General features: G+C 37.1%; 1 protein-coding gene across 3 annotated transcripts; it reads left to right on the top strand.

Annotated features, from left to right (window-relative positions):
• Window positions 1-292: 292 nt before the first annotated feature.
• Window positions 293-18233, top strand: LOC136266700 (uncharacterized). Of its 3 annotated transcripts, XM_066061718.1 has the most exons (17): window positions 293-961; window positions 1098-1483; window positions 1950-2336; window positions 3135-3260; window positions 3323-3362; window positions 3609-3678; window positions 7813-7851; window positions 7918-7944; window positions 8099-8137; window positions 8282-8320; window positions 9119-9169; window positions 9718-9759; window positions 12022-12073; window positions 12685-12795; window positions 13767-13883; window positions 15031-15143; window positions 15196-18233. In XM_066061718.1, exons 2-13 carry the CDS (start codon window positions 1267-1269, stop codon window positions 12034-12036), a joined length of 1092 nt encoding a protein of 363 aa, XP_065917790.1. In that variant the 5' UTR covers window positions 293-961; window positions 1098-1266; the 3' UTR covers window positions 12037-12073; window positions 12685-12795; window positions 13767-13883; window positions 15031-15143; window positions 15196-18233. The 3 variants fall into 3 exon arrangements, with proteins under 3 accessions (XP_065917790.1, XP_065917783.1, XP_065917774.1); XM_066061711.1 differs by lacking the exon at window positions 12022-12073 and having other exon boundaries at window positions 13767-13879; window positions 15070-15143; XM_066061702.1 differs by lacking the exon at window positions 12022-12073.
• The last annotated feature ends 9042 nt before the right edge of the window (window positions 18234-27275 follow it).

Raw genomic sequence — 27275 nt, 5'->3', positions numbered from 1 at the left:
CATACCTCCTACCAAACTTCACAATGCTCATAAGTGATGTTTATGATGGCTTTTGCAGAGCATCGCGTTTATAGACAGTGTGTGTCTCTGTAATTATGCTTGTTGTCCATTCTGAACTAATTCACATGTCACTCCTCACAGGTCCCCCAACCCGACCAGTTATCAAGGTATTAGAAAGGAGACTGACCTCACTGGTAATATCATGGGACACATTCAGCCATACCTCATGTGGTGATGTGACATACAATGTGACCTTATCTGATGGGACAGCAGAACTGGTGGAGGAGAGAACCACTACTAGTAATACTATCAGTTTCACTGATCTTGATAATGATACTCAATATGAAGTGACAGTGTTGGCTATTAACAATGCTGGACCAGGAACTGTTGTTACTACTAATGTAACCACCTTAACTCCTTCAGGTTAGTGGATGTGCTCGTATGTATATGTACTGGTGTTAGTTGGGAAATGAAAGCACAGCTGGGCATGGCTCGTTTTTGGGTGTTGGGATTGTTGTGGACTTCTGGAACTTTCAATTCTGTAACCTGTGTCCATAAGACATGGTGCAGTCCTCCTGAAGGTTACTACACTGTAGTCCAGCAGACTTGCTTGTATATGTTGACTCTAGTATCTGACAGTTACCCCTGTACCAGTTAACTCCAGAGGCAGCAATGGCAGTGCTTTGTGCAACTGCTGGAAGGCTTGCTATGCAGATCATGATTGTGGAAACATTTTGAAAATTTGTTGCATTTGTAACAGGATCACATGTCTGGGGAATTTTTACATTGAAAGGATCTTCATAATCCTCTATTCATTGTGATGTGTCAGTGCTATGAAATACGGTATTGAAGTACCACTACCTCCACAAACAAAGATTAGAAAGAGGTTAAATGTTGTAACTGTCATATCACCAACAGATACATACAGGATGTTTCTGCTAGGCGGCACAATAATTGTTTGGCTAGTTATCAGTCCACTATATGTGTCATTTGTAGAGAATATTGTCCTGTATGTGTGAATGTCAATTCATTTAACTTACGTGTATATGTACGTATGTATGGTAATGCTGTGTGTTACATGTTTGTTAATCTTTTAGTACCTTCTCCTCCAAGTGATTTGGTAGTCAACTTACAATTTGTTGATTACAAGCCTGTTGTTACCATAACTTGGAATGTGCGTGCGTGCTACATATTTTGAACGCTGATGCAATGTGCACATATTACTGAATCCTGTGTCTATAGACATCATCATCATTGTCACATAACATGACTGAGGTGGAGGCCTTAAATGTCTCTTTGAATGGTGAAGATGATATGACAACAACCTTCCAAGTATCACCTAATGTAACTACCTTCCAAGTGTCACATGATATGACATCGGATGATAATGTTTCCAGACATCTTGATGTTGGAACAGATTACATCATTTCTGTTTGTAGTGTGAACAGTGTGGGATGTAGTGAGACAGTTAGTACTTCATTAGGTATGTACTGTACAGGGGGTTGACTGGCGAGATACTATAGAGCCTGTCTTAGCGGCCACTAAAAAAGGCCACCTTGAAAAGGTCAACTTTAAATTCCATAAGTGGAAAGTTTATATACTAATTCACCTGTCCGTTGGCCTAAAGTTAACCAGTTTAGACAGGTTCCACTGCATACACATTTGTTTCATGCACCTTAAGATGGCATCCTTGTGTCCTGATTTCAGGAATGTAAATGTGTGTACATTAATGCACAGACGTGTGTCTGAAGTCTCCTTGGTGTCCAGATACGTATAAAGAGTTCGTGTACTCAAATACAAAACAAAAATGAAACCTACTGTACACCCTGTAGGACTAGTGTCCTGGTTGTCGTGGTGTCCAGTTTTTTATAATGTATAATCAGGTGGTCCCTTGTATAGCTAAGGTTCTAACATTTCATTCACTGTTATGTTTTATACTTGTATTGTAGCTGTACGATGGCTCCAGTCAGCATCAGTTCAGTTACATCCAAATAACCAGTCCATCTATGTATCATGTAATGTGACTGAGTCAACTCCTACAGTTAAGTGTTTAGCAAGACTGAACTGTTCTGATTGTGATGAGGTCACTTCTGAAGTGTTCACTAGACATACTGAAATATCAGTCATGGCTGATACTGACTATCACATTTCTGTGCTGGTAGTTGAATCACAAAACAGTATGCCACTGGAGAATTACAGTATAGTAGAAACTGTCTCAGTACCAAAACTTACACCAGAGCCAAATCCCACACACCAACCACAGCCGAGCTCAACTCAACAGCCAAGCTCAACACAACAACCAGAACCAACACAACAGCCAGAACCTGGAACATCCTGTAAGTTTTTAACTAGCTTGAACTGGTTAGAAGCTGCACAGTTACACTGTACTGTATGTAGCTAACTGAATGGTTTTTACTTGTGCACTTTCCTATTGACATACTTGGATGATTATATGCTGCAATTGTTAATGGTAACTGTAGGTCTATATCATGGTCTTAAATTGTAGTGACAACAAATTAGATACAGTGCTCTAGCTATATGGTTAAACATTTGTTTTAGGAAGGCGTCGGTGTCATCAGTGTGAACAAGAGACTAATAACTTTAGTCATTGTGTAGGATCCATAAATTGTGAAACTTCCATTTCATTTTAATGCACCATGGGGGAATGCCTCACATGTTCAGTATTGCCAACAAGTGTCCAGTGGAATTTGAGTGCTTGGGATTACAAACACTAAGAAATTGTGTACCAAAATGCATGTTTATATACGTGTATGCCATTTTGAATAGTTGATAGTAGTTTCGAAGTTTGCTTATAATAGCCCTGTATGTTACAGACTGTCCCTAGTGACATATGTACATACTACATCCAATATAGCCTATTGCTGGTGAGAAATTGGTGTGGTTTAAAATGTGGTTAAATCGGTGGAGGGTTGTGGCTCCTTTAGGGCATGCTAAGACTGGAGGATAGAGTCACTACTGTGTCTGGGTTTTTAACTTTCTGCGTTTGGCACTTTTGTACCTACTCCTTGTATTGACAGGCTTTAACCTTCTCAAGGATTGGTCCCTACTGCGATAGCAGTTCCAATAGCTGCAATGTTTAGTGTGTGATACCTACATACTGTTCCCTCCTACAGCTTCTTCATTCCTTGATGAAAATACTACAATATACATTGCTGTGTTGTGTGCAGTTATTGGTGTTATCGCTGTATTGCTGGTCATCATATCTTGCTGTTTGTGTGTATTAAGAAGAAAGAGCCGAAGTATGATTATTTATGGAATGCTTTTGTTGTGAGTTTTATGTGATAATTTTATTTGTGTGCAGGAAAGATGAATTTCCTGTCATCTGACATGGAAACAAAAATGTGAGTTATACATAGACAGGGTTCTGCCCACACTGGTCGGCAGTGGTTCAAAACGACCAGTACCCTCTTAAATCCGACCAGTACAATTCTTACATATATCACTGATACACCTGCAAAATACCCTAATATAACACACAACATATCAGTTCATATTAACTTTAGGCCACCACTCAGGAATTTCTGGGCAGAACCCTGCATAGATGTGTGGCATACATGAACTGTTTCATATGCTTTCTATTAACCCAGAGTCCATCTTGACCGATCATCATCACCCAGCTCCAGATCTACTAGTGAATCTATCAAGGATCAGAGTGATGTAATAATTTGTGTTGTAAATTTGTTCGTAGAGGAATTTGTTGTGTGGTTCAATCCATAATGTTTAGCTACAGTGAAACCTGAGGACTTCCTTGGAGCTCTGTAACCATGCTTACCATCCTTGTTTCAACAAATACATTATATGCCAAAAAATCTTGCTCCCAAAATGTCCACTATAAATAGGCTATGCTGTACTATTGTCATGGCCTTCACACATGTTTTTTGTATACATTTAGTACATTAGTGTTTGGTTAGTGAAATTCCATATCACCTGCCTCAGTTAAGATCCCACAGTACCGTACTTAATACTTGGACAAGCTGGACACCTTGATAATCACAATACTGTACTTTGGTCCTAATATATGTAAATGTTCCGTATTATACAAGTTCCATCATGTTGTAATATTACAGTAGTGATGCCACAATTATTGCTATAAATATTATACGTACTTATATATAAATTGTGGTGATCAATACAATAGTGCAATATACAGTACCGCTCAAATGTAACGTCGTCTCGCAACAGTGTAAGTAATTACAAAACTCGCTAATTAAAGGGTGTTGCACCCATTTCACTTGCGAGTATTCATTCCATTTCGTTTGGGACGAATACTGGAGAGTAAAATGGGTGCCACGCCTTTCAATTAGCAAGTTTTTTAATTGCTCGCACTCTCACGAGACAACATTACATTTGAGCAGTACATATTATCATGATACACCTATGGAATTTTATTCAAAATTTGTAGTTTGCACATGTAGTCAAAAACTGTACTAAAGAGACCTTAAGTCCATTGTTGGTTGTTATTTCTAATTCATTGTGGAATATCAGTTATGGACAAAATGTCTCTATTCTTGATTTGTATATAGCTGTTAACACAGCATTGGTTGGGTCAACCAGGTCATCCGGGACTGACCTGGATTGGATCATGTGAGAAACGAATTAGTTAGTTGGACAATTTGAAAGTATATTAATGCTTCATAGTCTAGTCCTGCTGTATCCCAGCTTCTTTCATGAGCCACACCCACTTATTGGGATTGCTTTGCTGTCTGTACATAGCCATACAGGGCCGCCCAGAGCAACTAAGGGGCTTAGGACAAAGAGTTAAAGTGGGGCCCCAGGGTCACAACTTCAGCCTAGCTGTAAGTTAAAGACTAAAAAAAGGTCATTATGTGCCAACAATGGCAATAGCTGCCCCTCTCCAATTATATCTCCTTATTTATAGCTACATACATAGCTTGCTATACTGCTGCTCTGAAGAATATGGTGACTGCTACATTAGAATATCTAGATCTTGACTGCTCTAGTAGAGTATATCAAGCTTTTTACCGGGTATTCAACTTTCAGGCTGGGGCCCAGGGCTAAATGCCCCAGTTGCCTCTCCCTGTGGGCGGCCTTGTAGCCATACATACAGTCATGCCCATTCCATTCATCAGTTGTATTACGGTCTGTAGGTATGCACAAATCGATGTATGTTGCTGTCTGCAAACTTATGTGGAGCCACGCCCACTATTTTATTGTTATTGTATGAGACATGGTCTAGTCTTGTGATAGGTCAGCTTCCTTTGTGAGCCATGACAACTTTAATATGTGACCGTCTCAGCAAAATCCCAACTTGTTCGCACAAGCATGCGCATTGCGAAAATCAAAATTTAAAAATAATTTGTAAAATTATGCATGCTACAAAAAAAAACTATGCAAGTTTTTATCAGGCCAGTACTCGAAGAAGGAAGACCCAAATCGATTAAAACTGTATACCATCTTATTCGCCTGTTCATGGAGAGTTTGAAATCTATTCTCTAACTTTAACGGTATGTGTGTCACATGTGTTTGTTCACGATGCAGTAAACGTAAACAATATTGTCATTGTTTCTTATACCAAACCGCCTTCATATCCATATGCTCAAGTATCTACAAGGCTAATACTATACCTCGGCTGATGTGCTGATCCATGGTGAACGTTATAATCCAAATTACAACGTTGTAGACTATTCCAAATGGAAGTTATGGCTGTGAATGTAAGCGCCTGTAATTTATTTTCAGTATAGTCACTGTACAAATCGATTATCTTGCTCTTCCTATTGTCTAGCGCTATAATTCCAAAACTACACACCACAGAAGGCTGAAACTTTGGTGGTTTATTCCTTGGACACTGCTAATATTGCTGAGTGAATATATATATTTTTTTAATTGTGTAAACAAGTCGGGTTTTTGCTAAGACGGTCACATATTGAAAATGTGTGATACAGTTTGAAAGCATATGTACGTGCGCCCAGAAAAATAAAGCACTGTAGAGCAATAAAAGTATCATTTGCTTCCAAAATCAAAACCTTTTTGTATAAACATTCCTATTACCATGTGAAAGGAATTTTGAACAAAGTAGAGTGGTACAGCACCACTAGTAGAGTGGTACAGGACCACTCTACCACTCTTTAAGGAAGAACCTACAGGTATGTGAAGCCATGCCAACTTAGAGGAAACGTATCTTGCCATCTACAAACTTACGTAGAATCACAACCACTGACTGATTATTAATTATAAAACTTGTTTAGTTTTCATATAGCTACCCTTGTACTCATCTTAACACATTAGCCAAGCACCCAAAACGTACAGCTCTTGGCACACCTCAATTTAATTAATTAGGGTCAGTGGGTCATTCAGGTCAACAGTAGTGACTGGTTTCAACACTGGTTTGCCACTATAAATATGCAGTAATAAAGTGATGATGAGCATAAATGTGTGTTGTGATTATCATGATGTTTGTAATAGTTGTAACCCGTGTTACAGCTAATATGTAACACTTATTAGGCTGATAGCCTGTACAGGGCTATCAATCACCCAAGCCAATACGAATGCAGCCACTGGATGTATTATTTATGCACACCTAAAATTTTCCGTTATGGGTCAGCAGCTAGTACGTTCGGTTACAATGAACGGACATATCCTAGGGATATCACCGAGAATTCGTTTACGCGAGTTTAATGTTTTAATCAGTGCTATTGAATCATTTATGGAAAAATTACGAAGTTTACTAAAGACCTAGATAGGTAAGCTTACTTGTAGAATGATTATTCCGTACAGAGTGGTAGCTTCATGATGGCGGCATATCTGTATTTATAAACCTGCGAAAACAATTGGTGAATAAGCTATAGCACTAGTTCTCACCTTAGCCCAACATTTTTCAACTCGTAGGATGGCAAGGATAACAAAACTCTGTCTAAGTGGTTTTCATGGCAAAATCCAAGTCGTGCATCCTAATCACGTGAGTACTAATCAATCCCCACAATTGATTTCGGCCTCAACATCCATCACTGCCCAGTTGTGGCCCAGGCTACTTTTTTGTATGTAGCCTGGCTAGCTGGGCTATATACGAAATGTAGCCCAGGTGGCTCCTTTAATCTGAGGTGTACATATTCTATTGTATCATGATGATATGAAAAGTTCTATATGTGACCCAGTCTGAGAAAACCAGTCTTATCGCCCATGTCAACAGATTCGATTTTTCACCCAGGACACAAAGCTACATGAATAAACTATCTAATTCCACAATCAAAATCAGCTAGACTTGAGTGGTCTGGTTTTGCTGGCTGCTTTTCCCAAGCCCAGTGGCGATCCGTACGTGTGGTGTGGGGCCTTAGTGGAGCTCTGGTCAGCCTGGGGATGACTGTATGTGGCTGTACAGCTCTGGTGTTGAATAAGTACCTCTGCTGTGAATTTCCTTTCATTTTAGCCAATTTAGCGACCTGAATGGTCCAAAACTTGGCCTAATTCATCCCTACGCCTTCCTTCTAATTTTTGAACACCATCTTGCCTGCCTTCCAGCCCCCCCCCCCCCCACATCCCACCCATTTTGCAGCTCGCCTGATGCAGTCAACCTCAGCTCAAAAACTATCTAAAATGGTGGGAAACTTAGTTGTTGGCTACTTGCACAGTGGATGCTCCGAAAGGTAAGGAATTGGTGTAAAATGTGTGAAAATTTGGTACACCATTGGCGAGCTACAACACACTAAATTCTTAAAACTGGTGCTTCTCGATACTTTTAAATAGGCGATAAGACCGGTTTTCCCAGACTGGATCACATATTGTGGCATCACTAAATTACACACATGTCTTTAAATGATTCATTCTTTATTGTAGATGCCAACGTATACTGAAGTTGTAGACTTGAAAAAACCAGTAAGTGATTTTGATTAATGTACATACCATGTATGGTAGAATTAACTACTGGTTATTTTCCTATAGAAAAGAAAATCTTCTAAAAGCATAGAGGTATGTGTGTACTGTACATTTTTATAATTTAGAGATGTCATAAATTTGCCTACTTTCTTCAAACCATGACTCATAACTGTATGGAGTTGTGTTCTTCTGAAAAACATTGTATGTTTGGTTGACCATCTGTTAATACAATTTTTTTTTTTTGTAGATACCAAAATACAATGAAGTTTCAGAATTCAAAAGCCCGGTAAGTGATTGATTGGCACATACTGACCCAGTGCATGCACTCTTGGATTTTTAGTTTTTAAATCTTACATCTTATTTGAAAAGTAGTACACTATATCAAATCTTCAGGTGAATGTTATTCGCAGTCTATTTTTTGTTTTTGTAGTTGCCGACATATAGTGAAGTTGCAGACTTCAAAAAGCCGGTATGTACCTGACTTGTATATTTGTGACCATCTCAGCAAAAAACCCCACCTACCACGTTTTTCGAGGAAAACATTTAAAAATGGTGAAAATGCTTGTGCTAAGAGGAAATAATTATGATTGAGTTTTAGTCAGGCCATTACTGAGGAAGGTAAATCTCTAAACAGTTAAACCTATATACCATCTTATTCACATCCTCATGGAGAGTTAGTTTCGTTTCCGTAGTCCCAATGGTATGCACATCACATGCGATACACTAGACATAAACAAAATTGTCATAATATCTTCACACCTTTATATGTGTACATGTATGTGTAAATTGACTACAAGGCTAAAAAATTATACCTTGATTGATCGATTTGCCAATTCATGGTGAACACTTTAAGCCAACTCTGTAGTATGGCTGTGAATTTAAACACCTGTGGTTTATTTTTCAGTACAGTTGCTATATAGTTGATTTCTTTGCTCTTCATATTGACTAGGACTTTTAAGTCCTTAACTGTTCACCACAATAGGCTGAAACTTTGCTAACCTATACTGTAGAATAGCTGAGAGAAAAAAGGCGGTTGTGTGGACTTGCTGAGACTGTCACAGTTACTGTAGTTGTAATGTACGTATGTATGTGTGTTGCAGTTAAATCAGTAGCTGAAATTTTAATATCTTGTTGTGTGACTTAAAAGTTGTACACATGCATATCTCATACATTGGTTAAATGGTTAAAACTTTATTGTACATACTACATCAAGCCTTGTATGGTTTATTGTGTTGTGTTGAACAGTGTTGTTTCGTTTAATATGTAGGGCGAAAAATCACCGACAAAAACTACTAGTGAATCAACAGAACCACAAAAGGTACACACGTGCGTGCGTGCACACACATCACACACACACTACACATACACTACACACACACACACACACACACACACACACACACACACACACACACACACACACCACTACACACTACACACACACACACACCACACTACACACACACACACACTACACACACACACTACACACACACTACACATACACTACACACACACACACACACACCACACTACGCACACACACACACACACACACACACACACACACACACACACACACACACACACACACACTACACACACACACACTACACACACACACACTACACACACACTACACACACTACACACACACTACACACACACTACACACACACTACACACACACACACACACACACACACACACACACAAACATACTGGTGGTTTAAGAGGACAGGTTTACAATTCTTATTACTCCAACATCATGACATATGCAGCAATAGTTTTATTATTGGTACTTACTTATAGTACGTAGATTAATATTATATGCATAAATAATATTCATCAACTTATTTTATATAGCTGGCAGTACCAGACACTTATGCAGTAGTTGACATGACGAAGGTCAGTAAAAATGTGAAGTAGTTTTGCTAATTCTATTGTGACTGGTCATGTGTACAATCACAATAAGTTGTAATCAAACCTTATAGTGATAAACTCACTAGAATCATTCCATTTTGCAATTGATAGAACCTGACTTGTACCATTTATCACCACAATGAATTTATATTGTCGTCTGCATGTATATTTAAAGCCATTAGAGCCAATGGGATTTCTTCTAGAAATCATTACTCAGTCACATAAAATACTCGTCTTTACATTGTGGACCTAGTAATGATACACCCCTTGAACAATATATTGTGGTGTTTGTGGTTCACTAGATAGTGGTGTTTGTGGTTCACTATCTAGTGGTGTCCAGTTAACATTTGCCAAGTTGTAATCATTTCACTTGTACACAAGCCTTTTTAGTATTGAGTAAAACTGATTAGTTTTTTTTGTTACAATGGAGAGTCTATTATCCGGGGGAAGGGTGTTCGTAAAAGTTATTCATTTATATGTACAGAGAATTCCACACACCAGGCCAGTTGCTAAAATACTCTAATAGAGCAATCATCTCATGTTGGATGTTTCACTCCTTTAGTATTTTAAAAGGTCTCAAAACCAGCTTATGAATAGCTTCGTGGAAGGACTTCTAATAGAACGCACATAAAATTTCTAAATTTTCATTGGTAGATCTATTAAATTATAAATGTGTTTACCAGTCTGATGTGGAAAATAAAATGGAGTTACAGTTACAGAGTTATGAAGCAAAAACTAAAATCACGTGATCAAGAAACTATAATACAGCAGGGTAAAAAGGTACACAAAAATGTGACCAGACCTGCAAGAATCCCATATGTTAGTGCATTTTTAGAATTCCATTTTATTACATTTTCTTTGTCTAGATAGCCAAAGGAATGGTTGACCAAAGTTTCAGCTCTAGAAGCCTTGAAGTGTTGAAGATACAGTGCCACAAAATGGCAACAACAGGAAAATTGGTTTGTACAGTGACAATACAGAAAATAAACTACAGGTGCTCAGTTAAATGGTCATAAACAGTCCTCTACCAATACAACATTTGCACCATCAGATTCTCCATGAAAAGGCAAATTCTTTGCCGGGTAAGCTTTGCCTTCCAGGCCTTTCCTATGACCAGGGTGAAGGCAAAATGTGAGGTAAAAAATGATAGTAAACCACTCATTCAACGTGAGGCAGACTAACACTCATATCTTCCATATTCTTGTGAGCACTGACACAAAACAAAGATTTCTGAACTTCTCTTGCTTCAAGGATCATGATGGTACCAAGGTATTTGCTGTTACGATCTTCCTTCACTGGGAAACAAGTGCTTAAAAAACTTATGGAATTTTTTTCGATTTTGGAAATATTTCTCCCATTGTGTTTATTGCATTAAACTGTAAAATTAAGCTTGCACTAGCGCATGGGATTCTTGCAGATCCGGTCACAAATTTCAAAAAAGAATATTCACCATGGTTCGAACCAGGGACCTCTGTACCTAACATCCACGTCCTTAGCCATTGAACCGCTACTAACTGCTACAATGATCAACCTATGTACACACCAATTCCAAGTTATTCTCATGCTCAGTTTACCATGTAGCTGTGAGCAAAGTTCAATCTTTTTACACGAATACATGTTCATAACTCTGGATGATTACCAGATTCATAGCAAAATTAGAATGTTAATTCTCCTTCATACATACAGTCTTCATTTGTGCCAGAGTTCACAGCAATCGAGTTACTTGTTTGCAATTTTTGCAAAGTATGTGACTAGAAATTGAGGCGCCCACCAGTGTAGATCTCCTACAGCTTAAGAAGGAAGAAAAATAAAGGAAAATATTTTAATTGTTAATATCTCGCAATTGACTGGTGTAAAGTTAGTCTAATTTTCCCTGCAGCCTATCCAACCTGGCAGTTAGCTATAGTGCAAAAATGGTGTGTTTTGGAGAAAGGGCCATAGAGCTACTGTATACATGTGTGAAAGAAAATTCCATTTCTTTCTTCCTGTCAATATATGTACGGTGTGGCATGCTGGCTTTGTTGGCCCCATACACAGTGTAACACACTATTGTGTTCTGTTTGTGGAATGTTTATACAATACATGACCAAAAAGTTTACTATTACTGCAATGCAAAGTCATTAAAATTGTTTTGATGATGTTAATTCCAATATTTTGTGTATGATCCAGACATGTGGGCACAGTCTACACCTCATCACATAACAAGTCATGTGCAGCACTGACTGTGTTTACAAAGCCATTTTGTAGTTTATTATAGGCTGAATATTGCAATAGTACATATACTTCGTGGAAGAAAAAGGTAGGCTTATTTGTGCTACGTGTCTAGTTTTTGTAGATCCTGATTACATACAATATTACATGTTTGAATAGGTGCACAATCAATATAACTTTTTAATGATTTTATTAAGATAACCCAGTTTCCACACTCGCACACACCCACTGCACACAAATTGTATTGTTGGCTTAGTAGACTATCATGCATCACTCTATCAGAACTGGTAATTCTGGTTTCTGTGGTGGACTTTGTGACAACAAGTAGAGCCAGCCATGGTATTTTTAGAATGGTGTTTATAATGTGGTGGGTTAAGCCACAAATTGCAGGATGATGTTATTCATTTTAGTTGGAGCCTTTTGAGCACAAGAAGGGTTCATCTGGATCCCAAATTTGACCTCTGGACTTAACTCGTCTTCTGACTCCATTTTGTGTTTCTATACAAAACCCACCAATCTCACCACCCAGCTTAAACTACTTCCCTAAACAGGGCATACAATTACACCATACATAGCTGTGCGTACTAGAAAGTCACAATACAGTAATTAAAATCATCATCATATCTGTTAACAACGCTTTGTGTGCTTTGTCGAATTCATTGGCATGTTTGTTTATCTGATTTTATATTTCACTCACAGAAACACAACAAGAGCAACTATGTGGAGTTAGCACATTTTGATGACCGGAGACTCACAGTCATGCCTGTACCAGTACCAGAAGTGACTTATTGAGATGTGAAGGACCTGAAGGTTATTACACTTTACATACTGTTACAGCTCTACAGACTAGAAAGTCACAATACAATGATTGTGTAATACAGTGAAACCTCGATTATCTGAACACCAATTAACCGAACTCTCGATTATCCAAACTCTCAATTATCCGAATGCCAAATTGGTTGCTCAATTAGAGTAGTTTGTTAACAAGTGTATGTTTTATTAGAGTAGTTGAGCAAAGCTAAATATATGGATGTTTGATTTTACATACTATTTGATTATATGAACACCCTTTCCCTTCAATGGATAATCGAGGTTCCACTGTTCTTAAAATTACTGGATCTGCTAAAGCCTGATGCATTCGTGAATTCCTGTTTATTAATCTACTTAGCCAAGCATATGTTCTGGCTAAGTTTTGGCAATAACTTTCAAGTTACAGCATTACGAAGTAGCACCAACAGAAAATCCAATTTGTACATCAAGGTATAGGTAGAGCTGCTTACTGTAACTTATAAACAGATTGACATACAGAGTTGAAATTTGTACCGTCATGTTTGCCATGAGTAGGGAATCAATTATTGGGTAAGAGTTTCATTGTATTACCTTTCTTAACTGCGTATTCCCTTTACAAAGTGAAGAAAGATCAATCGCATACTTTGTTTTGATGTGACGTAAACAGACACCATTAATTGGCGTATCCTTTAGTATATTGCAATGAAACAGTGATTTATGAAATCCTCTAGAGTAGGTGAATAAGATGATATCCAGGATTTTATTGTTAGGCACTTTCTTCACTAAGGACAAAGCATACGAACAAATTACAGATTTTATACAAGTATTTCACCAATCGTATTCAATGCTTTATACTGTGAACTTAGGCTTGCATGATTGTGTCAGGTTTTTGCAGACCCAGTCACATATCTCTAACAATGTTTTGTGTACTTTGTCAAATTCAGTCACATAATGTTTCCTTACTTATCTACTTTATATTTCTTCACTCACAGAAACACAACCAGACCAACTACATGGAATTGGAAGGTTTTGATGACCAGAGACTCACAGTCATGCCTGTACCAGTACCAGAAGTGACTTATTCAGATGTGAAGGTTGACTTGAGGTAGGTACGCTGAAGGGTTCTAAATAAGGGTGGGAATGCGAGTAGCCACTTTTAGAACATTGGCTAGTCACTCACTGAATGCTAGTATAGTAAATGTACATGACTACCTTATATCAGTGTCATGTGGCAGAAGATATCATGGAGCCCCATGTGTATTGTGGACATGTTGGGACCACTCACATATAGTACACAATGATTATCCAGTGTTTAAAATCAACAATGACTGTTCAGTTAGACAATGCTATAGATTAACCAAAATTTTGCTCCTCATGTCCCTAGCAATGCATATTAATGTAAACCATGAATTGCAAAATAATTGGTGAATTATGAAATTAATACCTTACCAGTAATTTACATCATAGATAGTAGACACCCCTAGCTGGATTGGAAGCACACGTATAGTGCCTATATGAAACTACGCGACTATCCACGGTTTGTGCCTGAAGCTTTGAAACACTGTTTTTCATTCGAAGATTCTGTTTTACTGTCTGGATACAGCTCAGTTACTTTAACTAGTAAGTTTAGTAGATTGTTTCTTGGGTGGTGATTGGCCTACTACTGGTATAGGCACTTTCCATATACAAAGTATTTGAACATGTTTGTGAAAATGGTGAGGTGAACAAGTCTAGTTTAAGGCTGATGTTTACAAGTTCACAAATCCCGCCTCTCATATTAACCTTTCGTGTTTGTCAAACTTCTAGCTAATACACATCAGTACACCCACTATGAGCAGGCCAAACCTTATATTCCATTGTGTTATGTTTACTACTCACCAGTAAGCAAAACACATTCTTATAAACTATAATCCCAGTACTGTGTACGGTATAAGGGATATAAAGTGCAGATAGATTAGGTGGCGCTTAGAAGTTTCCAATCCAGTATGGGGTGTCTATTATCAATGTTTGTATATATTACTATAACAAGCATGCTATACTTTTCAAATGTCCAGAACGGCAATTATTGGTACATACTGTAATGTAAGAACCTGGTATTGTGTTTGTGGTACTATAGCAGGGAGATTTGAAATGTTGTGTGTCATGGTATGGACTTCACCTGTGTGGCTCTGTAGCTTTAGAAAATAAAATTTAGAAAGAGTTAGTTAATTAATTCAAGGGATAGTATTAACTGGGGACCTGGTTTATTATAGGTAGCACAGCATCAAAGGTGTCCTGATCATGTGATCCACCCAGTGTAGTGACATCTACTGAAGTAAAAGATTTGTTGTGGTTGTCAAGTGATCACACCAGGGACTTCCCCTGATAAGGTACGTGTATTACCTAATATGGATCTGTCATTTAATTATTTTTTTAATTTAGGAGGCATTACAACATGGTCTCCATAGACTACTCACACCCACACCACACCTCCACACTAGGGTATTGGATCTGGTGATATTGCTGGCAATATCACTTGAAAAATAGCCAATCAGATACTGTATTTCTGAAAAAGTCTGGTCACTTATCAGTTGGTTTTCATGTGAGTCCCATTCAGAATTTTTGTACGAGAAACAACCGACATGCAAATCACTATAACTCTCCATTACCACATCTAGTAGATGATGTAATTCTAAGACATTTTGATTGGCTTAATTTATTTTAAACACATCAGTGTCCAATACTGACCAATATCACCAGATCCTACTCTCCTGTAGAGGTGGGTGTGGTCACTAATGTACTGATTGGACAAATGTGTTCCTACGTGATATCTTAAGAAATAAAATTGATTTTTAACAATATCATACAGTAGGGTAACCTTTATTCCATTATGAGTATTTCTTATGAGAAGTGTTAAAATCTTAGAACTACAGCTGTTAAAGTAAGGGACCTAATAGCACATAACTTATGTTGTTAATGTGAGAAAATTTTGACAAAGTGCCTATTGATAGCAAAAACATCACTGGTCTCATTAAAGAGGTGGCCATATTAATGCATGAGTTCATTACTATTATTGTCTTTGCTAGTTTTGGGACCTATATAGCCAAGGGCGGCCCCAGGAATTTTGGTGACTGGTTTCCAAACTTTTGCTATATGCAAATTTAAATCTAGGAGGTATGGGGGCAAGAAATTGTGTAATTTGAAATTGAATCTGGTAGCAATATTGACAGTTTAAAAATAGAATTGTGTTAGGTATAATGTAGGCTGCTTAATTGTGCTTGCTTCTGGTACAGTATCAGGTGCAAACTAAATAGTTAAGGGACAGAGAAATTTTTTACTGTGTTGGCACAGGTAAATAAAGTAGCTAGCTAGCTACTTACAGTTCTTAAGAGAAATACAAAATGTGGCTGTTCTATTAGAGTGGTTGACTGCTCTATTAGAGTATTTCGATCTGAACTTTTGTGCCATTGCAAATCACTGTAAAATATAATTTTGATTACTTTAATACACTTGACTAGTTTCTGGAAACCTCAGAAACCCCCCCCCCCCCCTCTAGATCCGCCCCTGTATAGCTGGTGGAGCAAGATAAAAACTGAAAAAAAATATACAGGAGTACTGATCTAAGTATAGATTATTGTACAGTATCTTTGCTATTTAGAGACCTGAGGAATATCACCAGAGGTGATTGTGGCTTGTGCAGCTCTGGTCACTGCATGGCTTCCTGATTAAATTAGTGCTAAAATGACTTACTGGTGGGCTTCCTAGATGAATACAACAATCATCTTGATGATCCAGTGATGCTTTCTTTTACACTCTAGCTTGCGATGATTTCTGATGGCTGTTGTGACTGGAATCCAGTAAAGCATGTCACACACACATGACAAAAAATTTGTCACAGGTACCTAACCAGTATAGATACCTACCCACAGGTATCTATTGGATTTTAATCACCTCATTAACGACTAAACTTCAAAGCATACTATGTGTACCATAGTCTAAATGGAAATACTCTACACTGCATGCATAAGCAAATCCTCACATAGTGGCCACCATTTTACAAAGACTTTGGTCCCAAAGATAGTTGAGGCATAGCTATTTAATGACATCGTTGATTAGACCATTCCATTATGCTGGTCACCTCTTTACAATTAAGTCCCAAACATCACATAGCTCGGCTTGAAAACAGCTAGTTATAGGACATCTGATTGATAAGAATTTTTATCTTTCATACAGCTTAGGTGACTAGGGATCTGTAATACATATCGATACAGCAAATAAGTATCACGATACTGTACTTAGAAAATATCGATATATTGAAGTTTTATAGCAGAACAGTCAGTGATTGCTCTATTACTGTAACAGTGATCTAGATACTCAAATAAAAAGCTTCTCTATTTACTTGTGCTATAAGGCCACTCCAGATAAATTTTCTGTTTCCCATCCACCGCCCGCATCTGGTTACTGCCAGCTCTAAATACTCCATTATTCCGTATTCTTCCATTATTTTCCGGTTATTCTTGCATGCTGATAGGCTCAGTAAAAGCTATCTTGAAACAGTGTCAGTAGTGCTATCAAGTCAGCACAAACTTCACGTTTGAGTTATTTTTGCAACTTACAAAGGAAGGAACAAGCTTAAGCATGCTTTTATGCAGCCTTTTTGGCTGTGCCAGGCAAATAATGGCTTGAAAAGCTAGCCAATCTTATAATGAAACAATGGAAATGGACCGCCCGCCCGCATGTAAATATGCCTGAGTCCAGGACGGGAAACAGAGAATTTATTTGGAGTGGCCTAAAATGCAATGTTACGAGAAGCCATATAAATATGTATGTATAAGTGCTGCTACTATGGCTAAAATATTCTTACTCGGGTCTTCTAAAAACAGTAGCTGTTACATTTTAGTATAAAGAACTGCACCACCAAGCAGCTGCAGTAAACAACCTGCTGTAGCCATCTTGACAACTCATCAAAATGAGGAGTAATCCAGACAAGCCTTTGTGAGAGCATGCATTAAAATGTTTGCAGTAGCTAAATGTCTGGTAGAGGCAGGTATCTGGGTAGAGATGTACTTTTTAACAGCAACTCTGTTTTCAAATATCAGAACACACTAGCTATATGTCACATCAGTATAATACTGTAGTTTCACTGAATAAAGAATTCACAGTGAATGTACGTAAAATCAGTGCAGCTCTTAAGGTACAGATAAATTGGATATTATTACAATTATTAGCTAGTATGTCAGTCATAACTAGCCGTGACCACTTCATTATGGTATCATGATACAGTATCATATCGAACAGTTTATTGACGGTGATACGTGATACACAAAATTCACTGTATCACAGAACACTATAGGTGACTAGGGTGATTATTGCATGATGTCACAAAGTGTGTAGGACCTACATAATTATACTTGATTCTTTACTACAGGTGTTCTTTAAGAGGTGATCATAAAGTGAGGTTTATCTGTAGCATGGAAGAAGCCTTGACCATTTCCGTTCTCCCTTTTCATTTCTGGTTTCCAATAGCCTTGGTCACTGCACTGAGGTGGTCTTCAGTAAAAGGTTGGCATCAAGTGAAGTTTAATGAGGACATTTCTTGTTTACTGTAAAGGAAGAAAACCACCAAGTAAACAAACATCCATAACACTTGTATACATCAACAATATCAAAACACAATGTAGTGTGTTGTGTGGATAATAAAGCTGACATGCTACACTAATGTGTTATCAATAAGTAGAACAAACACACCAATATCAATTATGTGCACCTCCATGGTTCCTTCCATGGAACCACTTCATGCTATTGAAATACTCTAATAGAACACACATCTGCATTCTAATTGAACATCATTCAAAGCAATGGATAAGTTTCTACTGTATGTGATAAATAACTACTCAACTCATTTCACTAGTGAATCTTACCACTAAGGGCTTTTGCATCAATGGACAATATTATTCACAAGAGTATCAGGGAGTTTTGGTTTCTCACATAGCCCAACTATAAATTAGAACAAGCTTAGTTAAGTGTACAATATCTAGATGTGCATAATAAAATAAACGAAACTACTCCACATTTAATACTTGTAATACTCACCTTTGTCATGTCAACTACTGCATAAGCGTCTGGTATTGTTAGCTAATAAAGAGATACATAAAATGATTATTTACAACCAAATGAACGAACACATGTAAATATCATACACTACTACCCATCATAGAGTGTATAAAAGGGATCATGGAGGTTTGAACTTCCTCACAATATTAACCACAAACCATCCTCACAATACCTTACACCTCCATGTACTGGTTAGGTATAATCAAGCCCACAAGTGTCTTAAGTAAGTGCAATCCAAAGTATTTCCAGTAACTACAGTTTTTTAAAAATTACATTCAAAGGAATATTCTACCTACTAATGCCTTCAGATCAGTACAACAGTAAACACCACAGGCTTGCTGCTTCAGCCTGGCAGATATTTATTGGCACACCACAGTACATACAATGATCACTTCATGGACTACTTGCTTTCTGTCTTATCTTTCTTTGCTGGCAGTGCAAGGTGTTAATACTCACTAGTACATATAATGGTTTCCTTGTACTGTCTACTATTACAGTTATATTTATCTCTATTTTCCATAGTGACTGGATTGCTGGCAGAGATGCTTCTTGTACTGTTCTCATTTGTAACACCTTGTATGTAACTGAACATAGCTGAACACCAAGTGGCCACTTCACGTTTCAGTAATAAATAATTGGGATTCATGATCAGATGTAATTTATGATATGCTTGGCACCTTTCTTTCTTTTGATGTGGTATGCCTGAGTTCACCTGTCATACCTGTAATTATGTCCCCAAAACAATTGACAGGCAAATACAAGGAAAATTAAGCTCAATGAAAGCCATGATACAAGGGAGGTGGCCTACAACTGCAAATATACGTACCAGCAGACATTTAATCCATAGCTCATACTGTCAGTAAAAATCAATAGTTTTCAGGTCAATACTTATATCACAACACTACTTTAATTCTATAGTACATTGATGAACTTTATGATATACCATTCCTCCACCCACAATATCCTGTACATGTGTAAACAGTACACAAGTACCTTTTGTGGTTATTTTAATTCCCTAGAAGTTCTTGTTGATGACTTTTCTCACTATACAAATAAAATATGAAATTCAACTATTTGTATTTCCTATCAAAACACTGTTACACATAAAATACATCATTTAAAAAACATGTTTACAAATACTGTACGACAAATATGTGACCATCTCAGCAAAAACCCAACTTGCATGCGTATCAAAATTTAAAAATAATTCATAAAATTACGCATGCTACAGAGAAAAATACGTAAGTTTTTATCAAGCCAGTACTTAAAGAAGGAAATCTCAAATCAATTAAAACTATATACCATCTTATTCACCTGTTTATGGAGTTTGAAAATCTTTGATTGTAGCTTCGATGGTATGTGTGTCACATGCGTCTGTTTACGATGTGGTAAACATAAACAAGATCATCACCATTTCTCCTACCAAATCACCTTCATATCGATATACACAAGTGTCTACAGAGCTAATACTATACCTCGGCTGATGTGCTGATCCATGATGAACATTTTAAGTCAAATTGCAACGTTGTAGATTAATCCAAACAGGAATTATGGCTGCCTGTAGTTTATTTTCAGTATAGTCGCTGACTTGCTCTTCCTACTGTCTAGCACTATAATCCTAAAACTACTCACCACAGAAGGCTGAAACTTTAGTGATCCATTCCTTGGATACTACAGATAATGCTGACTGAATAATTTTTTTAAAAATTGCAAACAAGTTGGGTTTTTGCTGAGACGGTCACATATATAACAGTTTTATGAAGTCTTAATTAGTTAAACTTCACTGTATCTCGGCAACTACACAAAACTACATAAAAATACTTGACATGACATAATAAATTCAGTTCAAACAAGTACATACAATGGTCAACTTGAATCCTATTTACAAGTATTAAACACAGGTCAATTCCTTACCAGACTTTTGAACACTAGCTGTGACTTCATTGTATGTTGGTATCTATACAAAACACAATATCATTAGTTGAAGCAAACAAACATCTATGTACATTAATGGACACAAATCGGATGAGATAAAACATGATTTCAACAATGTCCCCACAATACAGTACTACATCACATAGTAGGAATGTACCAATACCAACAATTTTATCAGTATCAGCCATTTTTGGTGGTATCAGATCAGTATTGGTTATGGTTTAAGTGACCGATAGCATAACCGATACTTTGTATGACATAACTGATACTTTGTATGACATTATTTAATTGTTTTACAAGATGGCAGTGAGTGGAACGGACCATTAAGAACCAGAGGAGGTACGACACGCACACGTGAGCGCATATGTTTTGTACAGGGAAGTTATTTCATGGCAGTATCAACAAAAAATACGTGCCGATCTAACTCTTTTCTTATGCTTAATTCAACGGTGCAGTCTACCCCATTCAACCCCAGTGGTTCAGTTTCAATATACACAGCCTATTGGTGGAACCGTCACGTGATGAATAACTAACCGTACGAAATCAAGCCAAGCAGCAACTTGGGAAGAGAGAACCAGTGAAAATCAACTGCACAAGTGTCTAAGTAGCTTTGTGGTTCATCAAATCTTGTCTACGGATTGATTTTCCGCAATTTTATCATTTGAAGAATGCAATTACTGTGAATTCTTTTCAATAGCGCTTAATTCGTGTCGTACCTCTTCTGATTAAGAACAACATAATTTTATAACCATAAATTACTTGAAAGAAGCCAGTGATTATGATTGTTAGTACAGTTGAATAGGCAGTAAGCCACAAAACAAGATTCATTGAAGCCATATGTGATAAGTGATGATTGATCATCTTACAGATGCCTGATGGCCACAAAACCAACAAGTACTGCTATAAGGCATTAGCAACTGTATTTAAATAGTCCTAAACCAATTAAGGGGTAATTGGGACCATAACAACTAAGTAGATTATGAGTGTGACTGGGAAGTTCTCTAACCGTATGAAATTGCGGTTTACAAAGAATGCATGTAAGTGATATGAATATTACACATTTACATACAGTAGAGCCTCTCTACAATTTGGCACCATTATTTGCACATTTGTTCTGGAATAATAAGGGAATTAAATACTCTAAGTACAAACAAGTATACAAAAAATTGGAATTATCAACTTGAGTAGGGACCATAGCACATTGATAAAAAGTACTGAAGCAAGCTGGAGTAGTGTACATTGTTAAATTACAGTAAACAATAAGAAGTGTTATATCCCTACTGTGCATTTGTGTACTTGTTTGTTAACTTTTTTTTATAATTATGACTGGTGAACTCATGCATACCACATCAAAAGAAAGAAATGGTGCCGCATGCCCTACTATCAATTATCATCTGAAAAGTGAAGTATCCATTACGCTTTGTTGTCAGCTATGTTCAACCTGTTACACAGCATTACAAGTCAAGAACTGTTTGAAAACTACCTCTGCAATCAAAGTAGCCACTATGAAAAATACAGATAATTTCTGTTACAAAGGGAGGCCATCACGCACTACCACCAAATCGACATCTTTCGCTGTCAGCAAAGATGAACGGGCACAAAGGAGGACACTGGTAAGTCCATGAAGAATCACGCAAAAAGACATGTGTCTGGCTTAGGCCTGTGCCGATTATGCAAGCATAATTTGGGGCATAATAGGTAGCCAAAAACATTGAGCATAATGCTAGCATAATACAGAGGTGTAGGTATTTGCATTAGTTATCATAGAAGCTGAAACTCTGCCTATTTTGCATATGCAGAATGAATAGTGTGCAAACACAGCAAAATCAAATTTTGTTTTACATAGCTATGTTGTGAAGAAAAGATTAGTCAAGATCGATATACTCTAATAGAACAGTCACCACATGTTGAAATATCCTAATAGAACATTCACAGATGCATTAGATATTCTAATAGAGCAGTCAATGCATAATTTTATATGAGAATATTTGGAGCATAATGGGACACAACTGGGCGTAATTGGAGCATAATAGGGGAAACTTTGGAGCATTGCTCAAAAGCATAATAAGCTATTTGAAAAGCATAATAGGTTCAGGACTAGTCCGGCTAAAGCGACTTCAAACAGTGAAAATCAGACTCATAGCCTTAGCCGTTATTGAGTTATACTTGCCTGAAGGCATCAGTCAGTTACTCAGTCAGTCATTAAAAAATTCTGTTTAATATATATATATTTTTTTAAATTTCATAGCAACTTGTTGAAAGCATTTCAGGTAAATCTGAAAGCTTGTTTAGGCTTTTCCAAACCAATACCTCATCATCATCAAGGAAAAGTGAGGCTAGTTTTTGGGTGATATTTTTCATGGGCCACGCCCAAACCTTCATGGTCCCTACTATAACAGTAATATCATACTGTGTAATGATTATCATCTCCTCAATTTAGACAGATTAACTTTCACTGTAACTAAGAACTTAAAAGTCACAAAATATGACCAACATAAATCATTACATACATCATTTTGATCCTTAATAGACAGTAGAGCTGGTGATGATGATCGGTCATGATGAACTCTGTAATGATAAATGTGACCAGATCTGCAAAAAAGGGACATAATCGCACAAGCCTAAATTTACAGTATAAAGCATTGAATACATTGGGTGAAATACTTGCGTATTATTAAAAAAAATTCTGTAAATTTTTTTAACCCCACTTTTTAAATGAAGGAAGGGACTAACAATAAAAACCTGGATATCATCTTATTCGCCTGCTCAAGAAGCGTTGGAAAACCTTTGTTTTGTTGCAGTAGACCCAAGGACACGTAAGTTATGAGCATTTGTTTATGTCATGTCGAAGCGAACGTATGCAATCGATTCTTCTTCACGAATTTTGCCTTTGTCTGCAGTGAAGAAGGGCGAGTAAAGGAAAAACTTACCCAGTAATAGATTCCCATCTACATGGCGAACACGATGGTCAAAATTGTAGCTACGTACCTCAATCCGTTGGTAAGTTACAACCATTTTTGTAAGTGCCTGTAATTTATTCTCCCTATAATTGCTTACAAATCAATTTTTTTGTTGTTGCTACTTTGTAGGGCTGTAACTCCCAAAGTTACTGGCATATGAAACTGAAACTTTGCTAGTGTATACACTTGGCTAAGTAGATTATAAATATTTAATAAACAGGGATTTGAAAAAGAAATGCGATTATGTTCTGTTTTTGCACAAATAACACATGAAATACACTCAATTTGTGTATGCTACACAATTCAACAGCTCTATAACTCACATTTTTAGTTTCATATCAGATATCAAAAATCCAACTCCTGCATACAAATAAAATTGTTATTTATAACACACAACTAAAACATTATAAACACAATCATACATACTTTGACTCCTTCTCCTAGATATACACGACCAGTAAGATATGATGACCACAGAGAGAAACCATCATTATAATGATGAACAAATTAAATGTACATAAGTTAAATTGCATATGAGGCCTCGGGCAACATGCGACCACAAAGTGAATCACCACAACAGAATCACACCGTGGGCATGGCAAGGCAAAAAAAAAAGAAAAAGTAGCTATTACAATACAAAAAAAAAAGAATAAAAGAGCCTTTCATTAGTTTGTGTACCACTCCTTACAGTTTCTTGCCAGAAATATCCTCTGAGAAGCAGAAATACTGGCAAAGGCAGCATCATCCAACCAATTCTTGACAGCAGACTTTGGAGAATCAATATCGGGGTGAACAAACTTTAAAAGATTGAGTAAATTCTTGATAGAGGAAACTTGATAGTGGCCCAGTACTGTTATTTCAATAGTGTCATAATAATTAGTAACATTCAAGCGGTCAAACTCAGCCAACAGCTGGAGATATTCTGCTTTCGTGCACGAGCAGACTCGATATGATGGTTAGAGTCCAGAGGGCAAGTTAATTCCAACAAAGCAACAGATGAACTCTGAGAATTATATAACACAATGTCTGGACGGTAAGATGTGATAAGCAGACTAGATGGAATTGTTGACTGGGGGCAATGGTTTGCATGGAAATTAGGAAGATCTGCAAATACTTGAACGTGTGGGGTGCCAGCAAAGAATTCAGTATGCTTAGTGGTCAGTACGAAAAGAACTTGGTCCAATACAGCGATAACACCAACCAAGGCACACAACACAGCAATGTATATTGTAGTAATTCAAATTTAAGGCTGCAACACAAGGTGCTATAGACCTTCAGTGCTGCTCACTGTAAGCTCTAATAACAATTAGAAAATGGTATGCATAAAATCCTTTGATCTTTGGGAGATACATGTAATAAGGTCTTCAAAATCACTAAGAGACCTCTGGAGAGGTTCTCTAAAATGATTAGAGACCTCTGACCAGAGACAAAAAAGTACAGTAATAGTTACAAAGCACAGGGTGTATATTAAAATAACACAGTTCCTGTATGATGACATGTGCAGGGTTAACACAGTATATACAGTATGGTAGTACTATATGTATCAAACAGTACAGTAGGACAGTTTAAGTAAGGATTGCAGTGAAAAATTTGTGCTGCCCAAAATTCTACCTTTAAAAATCACCCTAGAGACATTTTACGCAATGAAAATCACCTTTACGGAATAGTACTAGTCCATATAATATAACAAAACACTTGCAGGTGGCCAAATATAGAATTTTTTTTTTAATTGCCTAACTCAAATTTTAGTCTTACTGCCTCGCTGCTTCACTGACCACAGTCGTAAGGCTAGAGGCCAAACAAGAACTGTTCGAAAAGTACCTCTGCAATCAGACAATTTCCATTATGAGGAGAAGCCATCATGTGCTACCACCAAATTGACACTTTTCAATGTCAGCCAGAATGAATGGGACACAAAGAAGGACATTGGTAAGTCCAAAAATAATGCATTATACATACTGTGGTATACCAAAAGAAAGCATTTTGGGCTGATCTGAAAGCTTGTTTGGGCTTAGTTTTACCTAACCAATACTGCCTCATCCTCATCAGGGAAATTAAGGCTGGTTTTTGGGTTATGTTTTTTTGTGGGCCACGCCCAATCCTTCGTGGTCCCTACTATACAGTACTATCATACTGTATGATATGTACTGTAGTACTGATTATAATTTGGTTCAGATATCTGTCAGAACAAATTAATTTGTACCCAAAAGTTCTCAGAAAATGTCAATTGTTAATGCCATACACAATACAAGACATTATTGTCATGATATAACAACTATCACAACACCACTAACACACATCCACTAACCTGAAGGAGTTAAGGTGGTTACATTAGTAGTAACAACAGTTGCTGGTCCAGCATTGTTAATAGCCAACACTGTCACTTCATATTGAGTATCATTATCAAGATCAGTGAAACTGATAGTATTACTAGTAGTGGTTCTCTCCTCCACCAGTTCTGCTGTCCCATCAGATAAGGTCACATTGTATGTCACATCACCACATGAGGTATGGCTGAATGTGTCCCATGATATTACCAGTGAGGTCAATCTCCTTTCTGACACCTTGATAACTGGTTGGGTTGGGGGACCTGTGAGGAGTGATACAGTATGTGAATTAGTTCAGAACAGACAAGAAGCACACCAATTGTCTACAACTGTGCCACTCTGCACACTTAGTGGCCACCACTTAAAGACCACCTTGTTATATAGACCATCACTGTACAAAGACCACCTTGTCAGTTACTACCGTAATTTGCTTTATTTTTGTGCAAAAATTTTTCATGATTCATGTACAAATATTTTTTTTTATTATTTATGTGAATGACTGGTCTATTAAAGTAGTTCAATCTTGTATAACAATTTTTGTGCTAGAAATTTCTGTACAAATTTTGCATACGAAAATTATTTTACAACGAAAAAAAGCAAATTACAGTACACTTCACTTTGCATGGACAAACCTTCTCATTATTTTACATGACACATTCTGGACGTCACAAGTGTATCACATGATTAAACATTGTTGTGGTTTCCAAATTGACAGCTCTATAGCATATAGTGGAAGAATTCATTGTACGTATGTACGTATGTCATGACTGAAAGATTTTACTTGACAATGCTTTTGCAAAAAGTGCCACCCAATTGAATCTAATAGCACCAATTTAATTTTTTTTTTAGGGGTGGGGGAGGGCTAAAAGGAGCATACTTTGCATGCTGAGTATACCAATAGTACACAAACTCTACACAACAATAGTACACAAACTCTACACACAAACTCTACACAACAATAGTACACAAACTCTATACAACAATAGTACACAAACTCTATACACAAACTCTACACAACAATAGTACACAAACTCTATACCCAACAATAGTACACAAACTCTACACAACAATAGTACACAAACTCTATACCCAACAATAGTACACAAACTCTACACAACAATAGAGCACAAACTCTATACCCAACAATAGTACACAAACTCTACACAACAATAGTACACAAACTCTA

The sequence above is a fragment of the Dysidea avara genome, chromosome 1, assembly GCF_963678975.1.
Source record: "Dysidea avara chromosome 1, odDysAvar1.4, whole genome shotgun sequence".
NCBI classification, from domain to species: domain Eukaryota; kingdom Metazoa; phylum Porifera; class Demospongiae; order Dictyoceratida; family Dysideidae; genus Dysidea; species Dysidea avara.
The sequence above is the reverse complement of the archived record's forward strand: the minus strand, read 5'-3'. Positions and strand labels throughout refer to the sequence as shown.

Bases quoted from the DNA above. Each gene is read 5' to 3' on its own strand.
- LOC136266700 (XM_066061711.1), top strand. From the start codon at position 1,267: ATGACTGAGGTGGAGGCCTTAAATGTCTCTTTGAATGGTGAAGATGAT. The intron at 3,679-7,812 runs GTAATAATTTGT...TCTTTATTGTAG, and splicing joins CTATCAAGGATCAGAGTGAT to ATGCCAACGTATACTGAAGT. The intron at 7,852-7,917 runs GTAAGTGATTTT...ATTTTCCTATAG, and splicing joins TTGTAGACTTGAAAAAACCA to AAAAGAAAATCTTCTAAAAG.